This window comes from Anoplolepis gracilipes, chromosome 10 (genome assembly GCF_047496725.1).
Source record: "Anoplolepis gracilipes chromosome 10, ASM4749672v1, whole genome shotgun sequence".
NCBI classification, from domain to species: Eukaryota; Metazoa; Arthropoda; class Insecta; order Hymenoptera; family Formicidae; genus Anoplolepis; species Anoplolepis gracilipes.
Window position 1 is genome coordinate 11,081,673 of NC_132979.1, and position 13,839 is coordinate 11,095,511.

Genomic DNA, 13,839 nt, shown 5'->3' on the forward strand with positions numbered 1-13,839 from the left:
TAACCATACATAACATTAATATTTACGTTTATTAATATTTATATTTATTTTAATATTTATATTTATTTTAATATTTATATTTAATATTTAATATTCATATTTATTAATTATACATAACTATGCAACATTAATATACAATATTAATTCAAATCCTTTTGATATCCTTTAACAGATTACATATCCTAACTATAATATGGCAAAATAAATTAATAGCACTTGCTTGTAACTTTAACTGTAATTTCTCAAAATTATGATGCGATGGAGTAAAATGAAAACCGGAATCATATTTAAAAAACTATAATAAGAGACTAGTTTTGTTCTTATGTTTTCAAAAAAAAGTTATTTGAAGCTTATTTATGGGTATAAATGTGAAGAATGTTTGAAAAAGTTGGAATAGAAGTAAAATGAACGTATTTGATGAACAATGATTAAGACGGAATTTCAGTAACGGATAAAAAAAATCAAAAGTCAGAGTTGAGTCAGAGAAATTTTCAGATTAAATAAAGAAAAATTGCTCTCTAACATTATAGTCAAGACAAGATACAGTAGAATGCAAAAGAGTGTATTGCAGCCAAGAAAATTGCACCAAAAACAAACCCGGAAATTAGTTATTTTGCATTCTTCTTACAAATATTCCTAGATTTTTGCACCCTCAGATTTCTCATTGTTCTCAAAATGAAAAAGAAAGGAGTTAAAAAGATTAACATTTTTCATTGAATATCAAAGTCGTGTGCAATTAGATTAACAGTTAATCAATTTCTTCATGATTTTTTTTTATAAAACAGAATGAAAAAATGGATATAACATTAAGAAAAATATTTAACACTAATTGATGATTATGTAGAAAAATAAACGTGTATTTCAAGTAAAATAAATTTACTTTGTTTTAAAATCGATTTTATGATCTTATCTTGTCCTAAATATTTTCTATAAAAACAAAGACTTTATATATCTATTCTTTTTATTTATCTATTCTTGAATCTTATTTTGGGTTATATATAAGGTTAAAAGATTAACGGGATTTAGATGCTTAAATTGAGTTTGCTTGATGACAATTTAAGCTCGCTCCCTTTCACTCTATGCCAAACAAATAGAAGAAGAAGAAGAAGATGCTTAAATTAACTTAAATAATTTATTATTCTTGCCACATAGAGTATGTTAAAAGAATTTTAACAATAATAATATTATAATAATTATAATAATTACAATGCTGGAAAAAATTAATGAAATATTCTTGTTGTTTATTTATCAAGATTTAGATAATTTTATGACAATAATTATTATTTACAATAAATTAAAAGATATTATCCAAAATAATATTTGAACATTGCATAACTAAACAACACTATACATATACTAAAGAGACTTATGTGTACAAGTTGCAAAAAAATATGTTCAATCAACAATTATACGGAATAAGGTTGAAAACTCATGATACAAATCTAAGAAACAAAACAAAAATCCAAAACTTTCAAAGATTATATTAATAAAACACAATTATACTAAATATATAATAAATATTATAAATATAAAATTTAATGTATCCTAATATATTATATAATAAATATATCATAATTATTAAATATTTAATGTATTAAATACATTATAAATATATTATAAGTTATATTATAAATAATTACATTAATTAAATATCAATTATGAAAACTGATTACTTATATTAACGCTATTCTCAAAGCATATATCATATGTATTTATTTGTTTTGATAATAAGTTCTTTAAATTATTGTTGAAAGCAATGTAGAAAAATAAAGTCATGAAAAAGTTAGTTGTTAAATAGAAAAAATATTGACATTTTTGAACAAAAGAAAATACAATGTTAATAGAATGCGGATAACATTATTGTTTCATAATGAGATTTATTATAATGCATCTAATAATAAATGTCCCAACGCAAAAAAATAATGTTATTATTATTTAGAAACAATTGCACAAGATATATTTATACTATTTCTCACTACTCTTCTATTATTATTTTTATTCATAACTACAAGTAAATAAAACTTTTTAAGATTATTAACTTATATAATAAGATGACATAGAAAAAAAGGTTTAAAACAACGATTTTGACAAAATTTAGCATATCGATGCTTGCATTTACACATTCGCTCATGTACATATGCACGCACAAACAATATGTAGGTATATAAAATAAAATAAATTAGCCTATTTTTTAATCTGCATAAAGAAGATTAAAATGAATTAAATTGTTCTAAACCTAAGTTAGCCTAATTAATTATTCACTATCTATTATTGTTTTATTTACTTTCTTTACATAAAGAAAATATTAAAAAATTAAATATATTAAAATATTAAATTTTAAAATTCTATTGTATTTGTTTTATAAATATTTTTTAATAAAATATTAATAATAAAAGTTTAGTAAAGTTGAAGTAGTGAACATTATATGAGTAACAAATATAGTAAACTAATAAGAGACAAAAGTGAGGTTAAAAGTATAAAAAATAATAAAATTCTTTATTTATTAGATAAAATTTGTTAATTAAACGTTCCTACTGCGGGCGATTCTCAATAGAGTATAAATTGATAAAAAAAAATAACATACAATTAAAAAATAAAAAACACAAGAATGCAGATTTATAAGTGCAGCATATTTAGAATATCAGTTTTATTTATAAAAAAAATTTATGTTTTTTTGATAAAATTCAAAACCTTTTTTGATAAAAAAAATAAATCATTTATTATATGAAACAGATTTCTTATTTTTTAGAAAATCAAAAACTTAAACTAATATCTAAATAATCAAAATTCGAAAATTGTTGGTAATTGTTGGTTAGAATAGTGTATACAAAATTATAATATATTATGCAGTAAATTACACTTATAAATGTCTCTGTGAAAGGCAGCACATTCATTGTGCACTCAATGGCTATACATGAGGCATATCGCTATAATTCATCCCTACATCATCACTAAGTGTTTTTTGCAAAAGAAAGAAACACATAACACCTCGATTATTTGGCTGAAAAGTTTTTTCCTAAATATGGCTGAATGCTCAAAGTATTTGTTACATATATTACATACAGACATTATATACGTTACATACATTACATTAACATTATCTTAGATTCAGAAATTAGATTCCAAATTAGAAATATACACCATTTTACCTCAAATCAAAGGAGAAAAACAAATACATATCAATAAATCTCAAAAATGAAAGCCATTTGCTAATAAGTAATACTATAAAAACACCAATTTTTTTGCTCCAAATTACCACATAACAGTATTTAAAATTTGCTGCACTCTACATATACCTATATGGTACATATAGTGCGCAAAAATTTGTTGCACAAAGTACAGTCCCAAGATCTACAAAAAAATAATTGAAAATTCAGATCTACTATATTATATAGAGTGGACCAAAAACCTATTACAAGCTATTTTCTCCGAAACTATTAAAGATATAAAGTTGAATTCTTCTTACATTAAATAGCGCACAGAGACTGATTACTTGCTGCGTAAAATACATTTTATAGCGAGATTTAGCAGGACAAAAAAAACCTCTCATTTTTTTAAATAGAACAGGGTACAATTTTTTTTATATTTGCACTCATCAAAATTAATAAGCTCTCATCAAAATTAATAACATTTACTTGAAATATATTTTTATTTTGCACTGTTGCAAGAGCTCCCATAAAAATTTTTTCACACACCAGGTACTCAACCTCTGTGCCATTTAATGTACAAAAAATTCAAGTTCATATCTCCAATAGTTTTTTGGAGAAAATAGCTTGTAACAGGTTATTTGGCCCACCCTGTATATAATATTCATAATTATAATTATTATAAGATATTAGCAAAAGCAACAAAAAAGTAGCATAGATCCTCCGTTTTTTTCTTTCTCATTCTCTGCCCCCCCCCTCTCTTTCTATCTAAAGATTAACAAAATGTCTAATTATTTTCCAACAAATATAGTGGATATAACAAAGAAGTTGTATCAAAAAAATTATTCAGATAACATCCACAACATTAAATATAATAAAATCATTAGTTACTAGACCTATAAGTATTTCTGAGATATAAACTTTCTACAAGGCCGCCGTGACATAAACAACTTTCTACAAATTTACATCAGTACACAATGTCATCATATTAGTCATGATCATTAAATTCCACTAACCATTATATCAAGAGTATTGAGATATGCTTTATCTGTAGCATTTACATTTGATACGACATTTGAAAAAGTTTGATTTATCATAGATTAGGATTTTATCAAAATCGACCCAGAAAATGTTAGACGATGAATTTTCTACAAGGAACGTTTAAAAAATCGAAATATCTCTTAAACTGTTCATTTTTTTAATTTCCCTAATATTTCTATGCATAAAATATGAGAAGAATATGTGTAGATCTATTTTAAAAAATAAATAATTTTATTTAAAAAATCAAATCGACTTTAAAATTTTCTTAAATATCTCCATCCTTAAAACAAGCATGTAGTATCTCTTTCGAAACAATTTAATTCTCGTATATGCTATTTCTTTTGTTTGTCATACTTTTAGAGATATTTATAGATTATAATAAGTCATCTTGTATATTTTAATACACACATGATAATCATACAAGATAATGAAATAAAAAATAAAAATTTGTAAATTCTTTTATATTAATTCATATTCCAAACGTAATGTTGCTGTAAATATTTTGTTATTTATTTGAAATATAATCTCTAGTTAATTTCGAGTGTAAGAACTCATGTGGTTTCCCAGATGGTTTCGCAGGTAGTCAAAAGAAAAATCCAGCAGCTAATGCTATTGTTTGTACAGTCCTTTATCAACTAAACCACAATCCTATTTCAATAATCTTTCTAAAGGTTGTAGCCACTATTTAACTGAAACAAACAGTACTAATTCAATGCTAATGAATCAGTAACTGCCAGCTTTTGTCTTATGTGTAAATACATTTTACAGAACACCTGGCTCTTTCACGAGATCTCGTTTGTCAACAAAATTATTGCCGCGAAAGATTTGTTTCCACTCATTTATTCACACATGTTGATTGCCGATAAATCCAATTAACAAGAAATCAGTTGCTTACTAGTATAATGTTATCATATACAGATAATTTTAAAATGTAGATTTCTGGTAGCTAAATATTCTTACGCACAAATTATATTACACATAATTTAATCAAATTACACATAGCAATAAATTCAAGTATTATTTTCTATTTTAAACAATTGCACATTTGATGTAATTTTATGTACGTGTTACTTTTTTTTGATAGAATTTAAACATAAAAACTGTAACTATAAAACTAAAAATAAGAAATTAAAATTAAATCTAATTTTGAAGTTAAAAATAGCATCCAATATATATATATATATATATGTATATATATAAATCAATTTAACAAATGTTTACAATTTTAATTTTATTGTATTCAATTTCAACGTTATTGGATGCTATTTTTAACTTCAAAATTAGATTTAATTTTCTTATATTTAGTTTTATAGTTACAGTTTTTATGTTTAAATCGTGTTTAAATATATATATATATATATATATAATTATATCATGTATTTAAAAAGTATTCGGAAAAAAATTTGTTTTTGTATATAATTATGTCATGTATATTATATAGCATGTATAAAATACAGCAGGTATTTGTATTTTTAAATTATTAAATTATATTGTACATTGTTTCTGATAAAAATAATGCTTATTAACAATTTATCTTGTTGACAATTAGCATATGAATAATTACAATTGTGCACAAATTTATTTAAATATGTCAATGATAATTTTATCGATGATATTTTACCATTGGAATTCTCTCTTTTGTGTCAGAAATATTAATAAATTACATAACGTATTTAAAATTGTTATTATAATACTCAATATTAAAAAATAGAATACGTATATATTTATTAAGTACTGAATAATGAATTCTAATTTTTAGTAGATTTTAACATTAGTACATTTACACAACAAACAATATAAAAAAATTATTAAAAATGGATTAAGTATTTTTATAACTTTATGTAAATACATATTTCTTTTCTAATTAAAATTTTTCTAATTGCATATTATTTATTTGCAATTGAAAGAAATTCTTATTAGTTTTATTTAAGAGCCTTATAAATTATTAATATTTTTATTTTTATATATTCGTTTATATATAAATATTTATATATTAATACTATAATGTTTTCTATATTTAGTTTTGAAAAGAATATCATAACATTAAATTAATAATATTTTTTGTTATAAAAGACGGCAAGAGATAAATCTTTATTATTGATGTATTTATGCAATTGTATATCTACGCATGATGACTTTGGAATGTTCATCTCAAATGTTTTATCTCGCTTTTACGTTTCAAATCGTATCGCTTTACATATCGGGGTCTTGAACTGTAGTAGCAAGAGCATCAGTTACAGATGTATTGGTGTCATTGACTTCGGATATTGTTAACGCGTTACTTATAGAAAAGCTGAAAGAGATAGTAGAATTATTAGTAATATTTTAAAAAGAATTGTTATACTTAATTTTATATATAATTATATATATTTCATTATACATATGTGAAGTTTTGTCCCGGGTTCATATTTGTTTCATATTTAAAAACTGATTAAAATTTATTAATTAAAAAAAAGCTAACAATTTATTATTTGTTGCTTACAAGCCTCTTTCTCTCTCTTTTTCTCTCCCCTCTCTCTCTCTCTTTTTCTCGCCCCCCCCTCTCTCTCTCTCTTTGCCCCCTCTCCCCTCTCTCTCTCCTTCTATCTATCTTTATCTATCTCTTATTGTTTCTATAATTATATTCTAATTGTATAATCAACAATATAAAATATTCTTATAAATATGATTTGGTTTTATGTAAGATAAAAAATATGCAAAAAATTTATAATTTAAAAATTTGTAATCATAATTTGAAAATAAATTCTTAATTATCTTTTTTACAATAAATTAATTATATTTTTTTATTTAAAATCCGTAGAATTGTTTTATATATATGATCACAAAGAAAAATAAAGTACAAAAGAAACAGGCATATTATTAATAACAATTATATTAAAATATTGCTTATATTAAATGTTCCGAATTAAAAATTATAAGTCCTGTTTATAATTAAGTCCTGTTTCGATATTATAATAAAAATAAAATATCAGTAAAAATACAACAATAACTATAGTCAAGTTAATGTTAGATTTAAATCACTATGTCTTATAAATTATACATATCCTGCTATATTTTCATAAACTATAATGACCCATAAATTAATTATATTTTAAAAACCTCAAAGTTTTATTTGAAAATGTTTTATTTCAAAATACTTTTAAAAATATATTGTATTTGTGTGTTATGACATTTATTATTCTTACTAAGATCTAACTAGTAAAAAATGTTTCTTGAAAATCTAAAATTTATTTAAAGTTAATATTAAAAAACAAGATTTTTATTCTAAATTAATTATTTGTGTATTGATTAATATAAATTTTATAAGAGAGAGGGAGAATGTAATTAAAATTATATATAAATTATTTTTAAATTTATTTATTAATCTACAGCTGTCTAATGTAAATATATTCATAAAGTAAACTTTTCATTTATTCTACGCAAGTATAATCTGTATATATTCTATTATATATATGCTTATATATTATTCTTTTATGTCATGTATAATATACATAAATGTGTATACATATATACATATAATATATATAATATACATAAACGTGAATATATACATATATTATACATAATATGTATAATATATGTATATATGTTTGTAAATCAATATTAATGACAATTAAACAACAAAATTCAAATAATTATTGATTGCTGTTTTTATTTTTTCTCTCTCTATCTCATATTTATTTCTTTTATAGTCGACATTGAATGAAAAAAGGACAAACTCTCCCAGCGATAAGAACAAGGGCATCCGGAACCAAATAAAAAAGGTCAAAGGTTTCTACTGTATGTGTGTGTGTGTGTGTGTGTGTGCGCGCGCGCGCGGTGCGTTCGTGTGTGTGCGTGCGTTTGTGTGTGCGTGTGTGCGTGTGTGCGTGGTGGTGGTGGTGTGTGTGTGTGTGTGTGTGTGTGTGTGTGTGTGTGTGTGTGTGTGTGTGTGTGTGTGTGTGTGTGTGTGTGTGTGTGTGTGTGTGTGTGTGTGTGTGTGTGTGTGTGTGTGTGTGTGTGTGTGTGTGTGTGTGTGTGTGTGTGTGTGTGTGTGTGTGTGTGTGTGTGTGTGTGTGTGTGTGTGTGTGTGTGTGTGTGTGTGTGTGTGTGTGTGTGTGTGTGTGTGTGTGTGTGTGTGTGTGTGTGTGTGTGTGTGTGTGTGTGTGTGTGTGTGTGTGTGTGTGTGTGTGTGTGTGTGTGTGTGTGTGTGTGTGTGTGTGTGTGTGTGTGTGTGTGTGTGTGTGTGTGTGTGTGTGTGTGTGTGTAAAAAAATAAATACAACATATTTTCCATGAATGTTGTATCAAACAAAATTATAATAATGTGTTAATCACTTTCTGAAGAAATTTATTAATATATAAAAAGTAACGTATTAATATCACACGTTTGTTTTAAAAGCAAAAATAACAATTTTAAAATAATAATCATATATTATAAATATTAAAAATAAATCATTGCAAAATAAAAATATATATAAATAGGACAAACTTAAACACACATACGTATTCTAAAAATATTTTTTGAGATTAATATTATTTCAATAAATCTTTATAATTTAAATAGGTCACTTTTCTTTTAATATATATTGTAGAGTCCTTTTCTAAATAATACATGCTTTGAATTATGTGACGCTCTCCTGCGATATACTTTGAAATATTACAATTTTCGTACTTGTATTATTTTTTCGTTATATCCTACTTATGTACTGATTAGGTAATACCTCATTTTGATACAAGCAAAAAAATTATGATATTTGGGATTCTCATTCAAAAATTTTCACTCAAGCATTAGTTTAACATTAACATTATGGTAGAATTATATCCTACTACAAATAACAACTTTTTTTGTAAAATAAATATAATTTAATAAAATACAAAAAATTGCATACTATTTTGTTTTTTAATATTTTTCTCATTTTACTTCAATACTTTATTAAGTATTAATAATTATTTAAATGCCGTAAGCATGAGAAGAGGTTTGCTCTGAAGAATTCTAACCTAAATTTGATTTAAAATTAGGAATTGGATTAGGTTAATTTTTTCCGGAGTGAAAGCGCAGAAGGAAGGGCAAAGCTCCTCCCTCACTCACGCGTTTATTTTACAATAAAATATAACTCTGAAATACATGATTTGGAAAATGCACAAAAGAACGTTTGAAATAAATGTATTCATGATGCTTTTTAAACCCTTAAGAAAGTTTAATATCAAAATTAGAAAATTTTAAATGAAAATAATATTGCAAATGTTAAAATAGGAAAATGTTCAAATTTTTGCAAAAATTTATATATACTTGTAAAAAGTTTATATATTTTGAATTTATTAATTTTGACATTAAATCTCTCGTATTCAGCGAGCTTAAGAAATTTTCTAAGTTTGTTTAAATATAACAGAAAACTATTTAATAGATATTCAGTCAATCATTTAATTTTCAACTTTTTCGTATAATAGATCCCACAATCATGAATATCTAATCATAATTGAAGAAAAAAATTCTTTTTAAAGGCTGAAGATGTTAACAACATATACTTAACTTCGATTATAACAAAACTTTTTCAATACTTTATCACAGCTATAATAAAATAAAATAAATTAAAATTACTATTTACAATTTTCAACTGCAAATCATATCTTTAAATTCAATCTACTATATTTAAATCCTATCTAATAGATTGATAAAACACTTTCTTTGATGTTTTATTAGATTTGAATCATTTGCTGTTGTCAAATATGTGCGTAAGTTAAAAAAAAAATCAAAGATTATTTTTAAAATAATTTATATTAAAATATCTTTTAGATTCTTAAAATAATTTTATTATCAAATTTTTTATAAAATTTTTTTTATCATTTATTGTATCATCTCGTTTAAGATATATCTGATAAAAGCAAAGGTATTTCAGATAAAAAAAGAAATAAAGTAGTATAGATGTTATTAATGATACTCGTCAATAAAATGCTGTTTAATTATATTATGTATCACATCAGATATTTAAATTTTATTACCGTTGATGATTTATCTAATGAATCCAATGGATTTTCTGCTAACCAAGTGTATATTTTTTATTTATTTATTTTGTTTATAATTTGCAAGTACAATTTCATCAATACATAAGATAATTTATAAAAACATATCAATGTTTCTATTATTTAATTCAAATAGCCATTGAAAAAACTGTAACAAGTTTCTTCTATGTATTCTTTGTGTAGTGACAGAGGTTGTACGAATTAAATTTCTAAGAATAAAGAATTTATAAAATCGTCTGACAAATTTTCAAATCTTTTGATATTTGACATGTTGTGATATGTTGTGGATTATAAGTTACAGCAGAAAAGACAGCAGTAATATATCATTCACATCCCTTACAGATTTATGTTCTCCTATTATACTTTGATATTATGTAACTTTTGTTTGAAGCTTCCAATTTCTCTAAGCATCTTATATTTCGAGAATTATTTACATTAAAAATTACTTTTCAAATATCTTAATATTTATTTCTTTTACTTACATATATAATAATTATATTACATATATAATAATTTTCTTATTTAACGTTTGATAATCTTTCAAATTTCGGAGTATTCTATTTAAAAAATTCAAGATGATTTTTATAAAAAAAAAAACAAGATAAAAAATTGATTACTATACTGTACACTTTGATATCATGTGGCTTTTGTTTGAAACTTTTTTGTTCTGGATTTATCATACTAACAATAAATGCTAATGGCTAGTTTCTAAGACTATTTAAAAATCCAACAAAAAATCCTAACATAAAAATATCAAGACGTTTGTTGCATTTTTAATAGTTTTTAGAAAGTGCTAATCTAATTCGTTGAAGTTCACGGTTTCAAATGTATTGCACAATTGCAAAGATATTCTCAGACATGAATCCACTTGCAAAAATTGACACAATTTTACGTTGAAATCACTTGTCGACGTTGTTTTATTTTTTAATAATTAATTTTGTAAATAAATTTTAATTGTATTAATTGTGTATGTAAATAACAATTGTACATAATGACAATAATAGTAGCTTGAAAATATTAGAATGTTGACGTTAATGTATTGTATTAAAACTATATATGTAGTACTATATATGTAGTACTTAATGTCTTTTAAAATTAAAAAAAATGTCAACTCAATGTTATTTCAATCAATACAACATATTTTCTATAATAAGAACTTAGAAAAAATTAATTATAGATATTATATAATTAATTATATTGATGTAATATTGATTTTAAATGTATTTTTTTAGTTATATAATTCGCGTGAGTTTTTAAAGTATATTAATTAATTAAAAATTATATATGAGTTTGTCCTTTGAAAATAAAAGGAGAATCTAACGATTATCCGTGACACAAAATATTAAATATAAAATAACGATGTAAATAAATGAAAATAGCTATATATGCTAGAGGTTTTAAAGTACTTTAAAATAATATAAAGTTTTAAATTGTTTACAGAACAATTAGAGAAATATTATTAATAAAGAATAATTATAATATAATTTTTATTAACTAATATGTACGTTTGTATTTTTATATATTTTTATACTTATCAAAACAAAAAAAATAGCTTACATCACTTTCGTTACATGTTTATACATATAAATCAAACATGAATAGAAAATTTATTCGAAGCTTATTTTGCTGCAAGTACTACTCTTGCTGTTAATCATATCGCTTTCTCGTTTAACTTCGCGATATAACTCCTTTTGTAATGCGTATCCTATTTAATACATTTACACGCCACTAGTCATATCATTATTATATAAACTGCAATAGTTATGTACCTGAAGATAAGATTTCACATACTCAGTTGTCACACAGAATTTATTTCAACTCAATAATATTAAATGACATCTAATGAGCGTACAATTAATTAAAAGGAAACATAGAATTAAATAAAATAATACATTAAAATTAATGAAAACCTATTTACGATTAGATTTAATAACATGCACTAATAGACACGTCTAATCTGCATGCATTATATATATATATACTTATTTATATATTTATTTATTTATTTACTCATCTATTTACTTGTTTTATATATGTCATAAAAATATTGCAAACATAACTAACAATAAGTTGAATGATAATATAGTTATTTCTTCAAACACGATTTTAATAATATGACAAATATCTATGTAATAAAGTATCAATGCATGTGATAATTAATTATGCTAATTATTATCTAGATCACATTATATAAATTGTATACATTGGCATAATTTGGTAACATTAATTGAATTATGCTCACCTAGCATGATCGGGTCCATCGAGAAGATATTTAATCCAGCAGCCGTCGGCTACATATAAAGTAAATCTGTGTCGCGCGTGGTATTCAAAGTACATTCACAGTTAGTTTTTCGTTGATAATCATCTGCCATGTGTGTTATGGTTGTCTGAATATAATTTTGGCACAATTTTAATATCTTGTGCATACAGTATATAAATTATAAATAATAAATAATCGAATAAGAAAGTTGTGTAAAGAGAGTGCATAAATAATTATAAATTAATATGAAAAAATATCTCAATATTTCGAATAACAAAACTGTAAAAATCTAAAAATTTCAATATAAAATTTATAGTTACAAACATATCGATTGATATATGTAATGAAGGAAACGATACGCATACACGCGCGCCCGCGCGCACATACACACACATATACACAAAAATTTATAATTTTGATAATATAAATAAATGTCTCACATACACACCATTATAATTTTGATATTCACAATATTTCGGTTTTTCGATATAATTGCGAATATTTCATAAATTGTAAGTGTATATATACTTTAATATAAATTGCCGTATATATAATTATACTTTAATAATACAATGTAATAAATTTAATAAATTATACTTTAATAAACAACATAGTTGTAACGAAAACTTAAAATTAAGAAAAAATAAATAAATAACTGTGATGTAAATAAATAATTGTTTTGTGATATTATACACATCTGCACACGGTGACAGTGCAAAAAAATATTGTAATAATAATGATGCAATATGTAGTGACAAATAAAAAATGCGCGTAGCCTAACGAGATAAATTCGTAAACTATTACACCGCACCGTGTCTTGCTTGCGTACACACGAATCGTAACATTGGCAAATGAGTGGACGAAAAAAGAAGCACGGACACAGTCAATAGTGCACGGTTCGCCCTTCGTTGCCTCACTGACTGAAGCGACAGATTTACCAGAGCAGCAATAAGAAATCCCTCTACACGCCTCTTAAAGCACACAGTCCCCGCCTAAATGTGTAACTCTCATGTTCTACTCATACATATGCATTCTTATAATAAAGTGTTTTATATGCGCAAGCATTTATATGTATAAATGAATATATTGATTGAATTAAAAAAAAAAATTATACTTGAACTAAGTTTCGCCTTCGTGCATATTCACTTATTATATCTATATCTATATTCATGTGAAATATTGAGAGAAAGAGAAAATTTATGAAGGCAAGAAGACACAGAAGACCGTAGTTCGAGAAGGCCACAAGTGGTTAAGCAGGCGATTGGTGGACGATCATATAAAACGCATTCTTATATGCGTGATGCACATTTATTTACATGCTTGCGCATAAACACTCATGCGCACGCTCGACTGACACGACGCACAATCAAACGGATCACACTAAAGCCAG

At 24.1% G+C, this 13,839-nt stretch overlaps 1 protein-coding gene across 4 annotated transcripts in view; it reads right to left on the reverse strand.

The window, feature by feature from the left end:
• LOC140670719 (uncharacterized) overlaps positions 1 to 13,354 on the reverse strand; it is an 81,803-nt gene extending 68,449 nt beyond the window's left edge. Inside the window, exons 1-2 of one of the 4 annotated variants that reach the window (XM_072901444.1) lie at positions 13,143 to 13,354; positions 12,432 to 12,576 (exon numbers count right to left, since the gene is read on the reverse strand). In XM_072901444.1, the coding sequence (XP_072757545.1) occupies positions 12,432 to 12,450 (19 nt within the window). In that variant the 5' untranslated portion in view covers positions 12,451 to 12,576; positions 13,143 to 13,354. Of the gene's footprint in view, positions 1 to 12,431; positions 12,577 to 12,897 lie in introns of all 4 variants that reach the window. The other 3 variants (XM_072901443.1, XM_072901445.1, XM_072901446.1) reach the window with 3 other exon arrangements.
• Between the last annotated feature and the right edge of the window lie 485 nt (positions 13,355 to 13,839).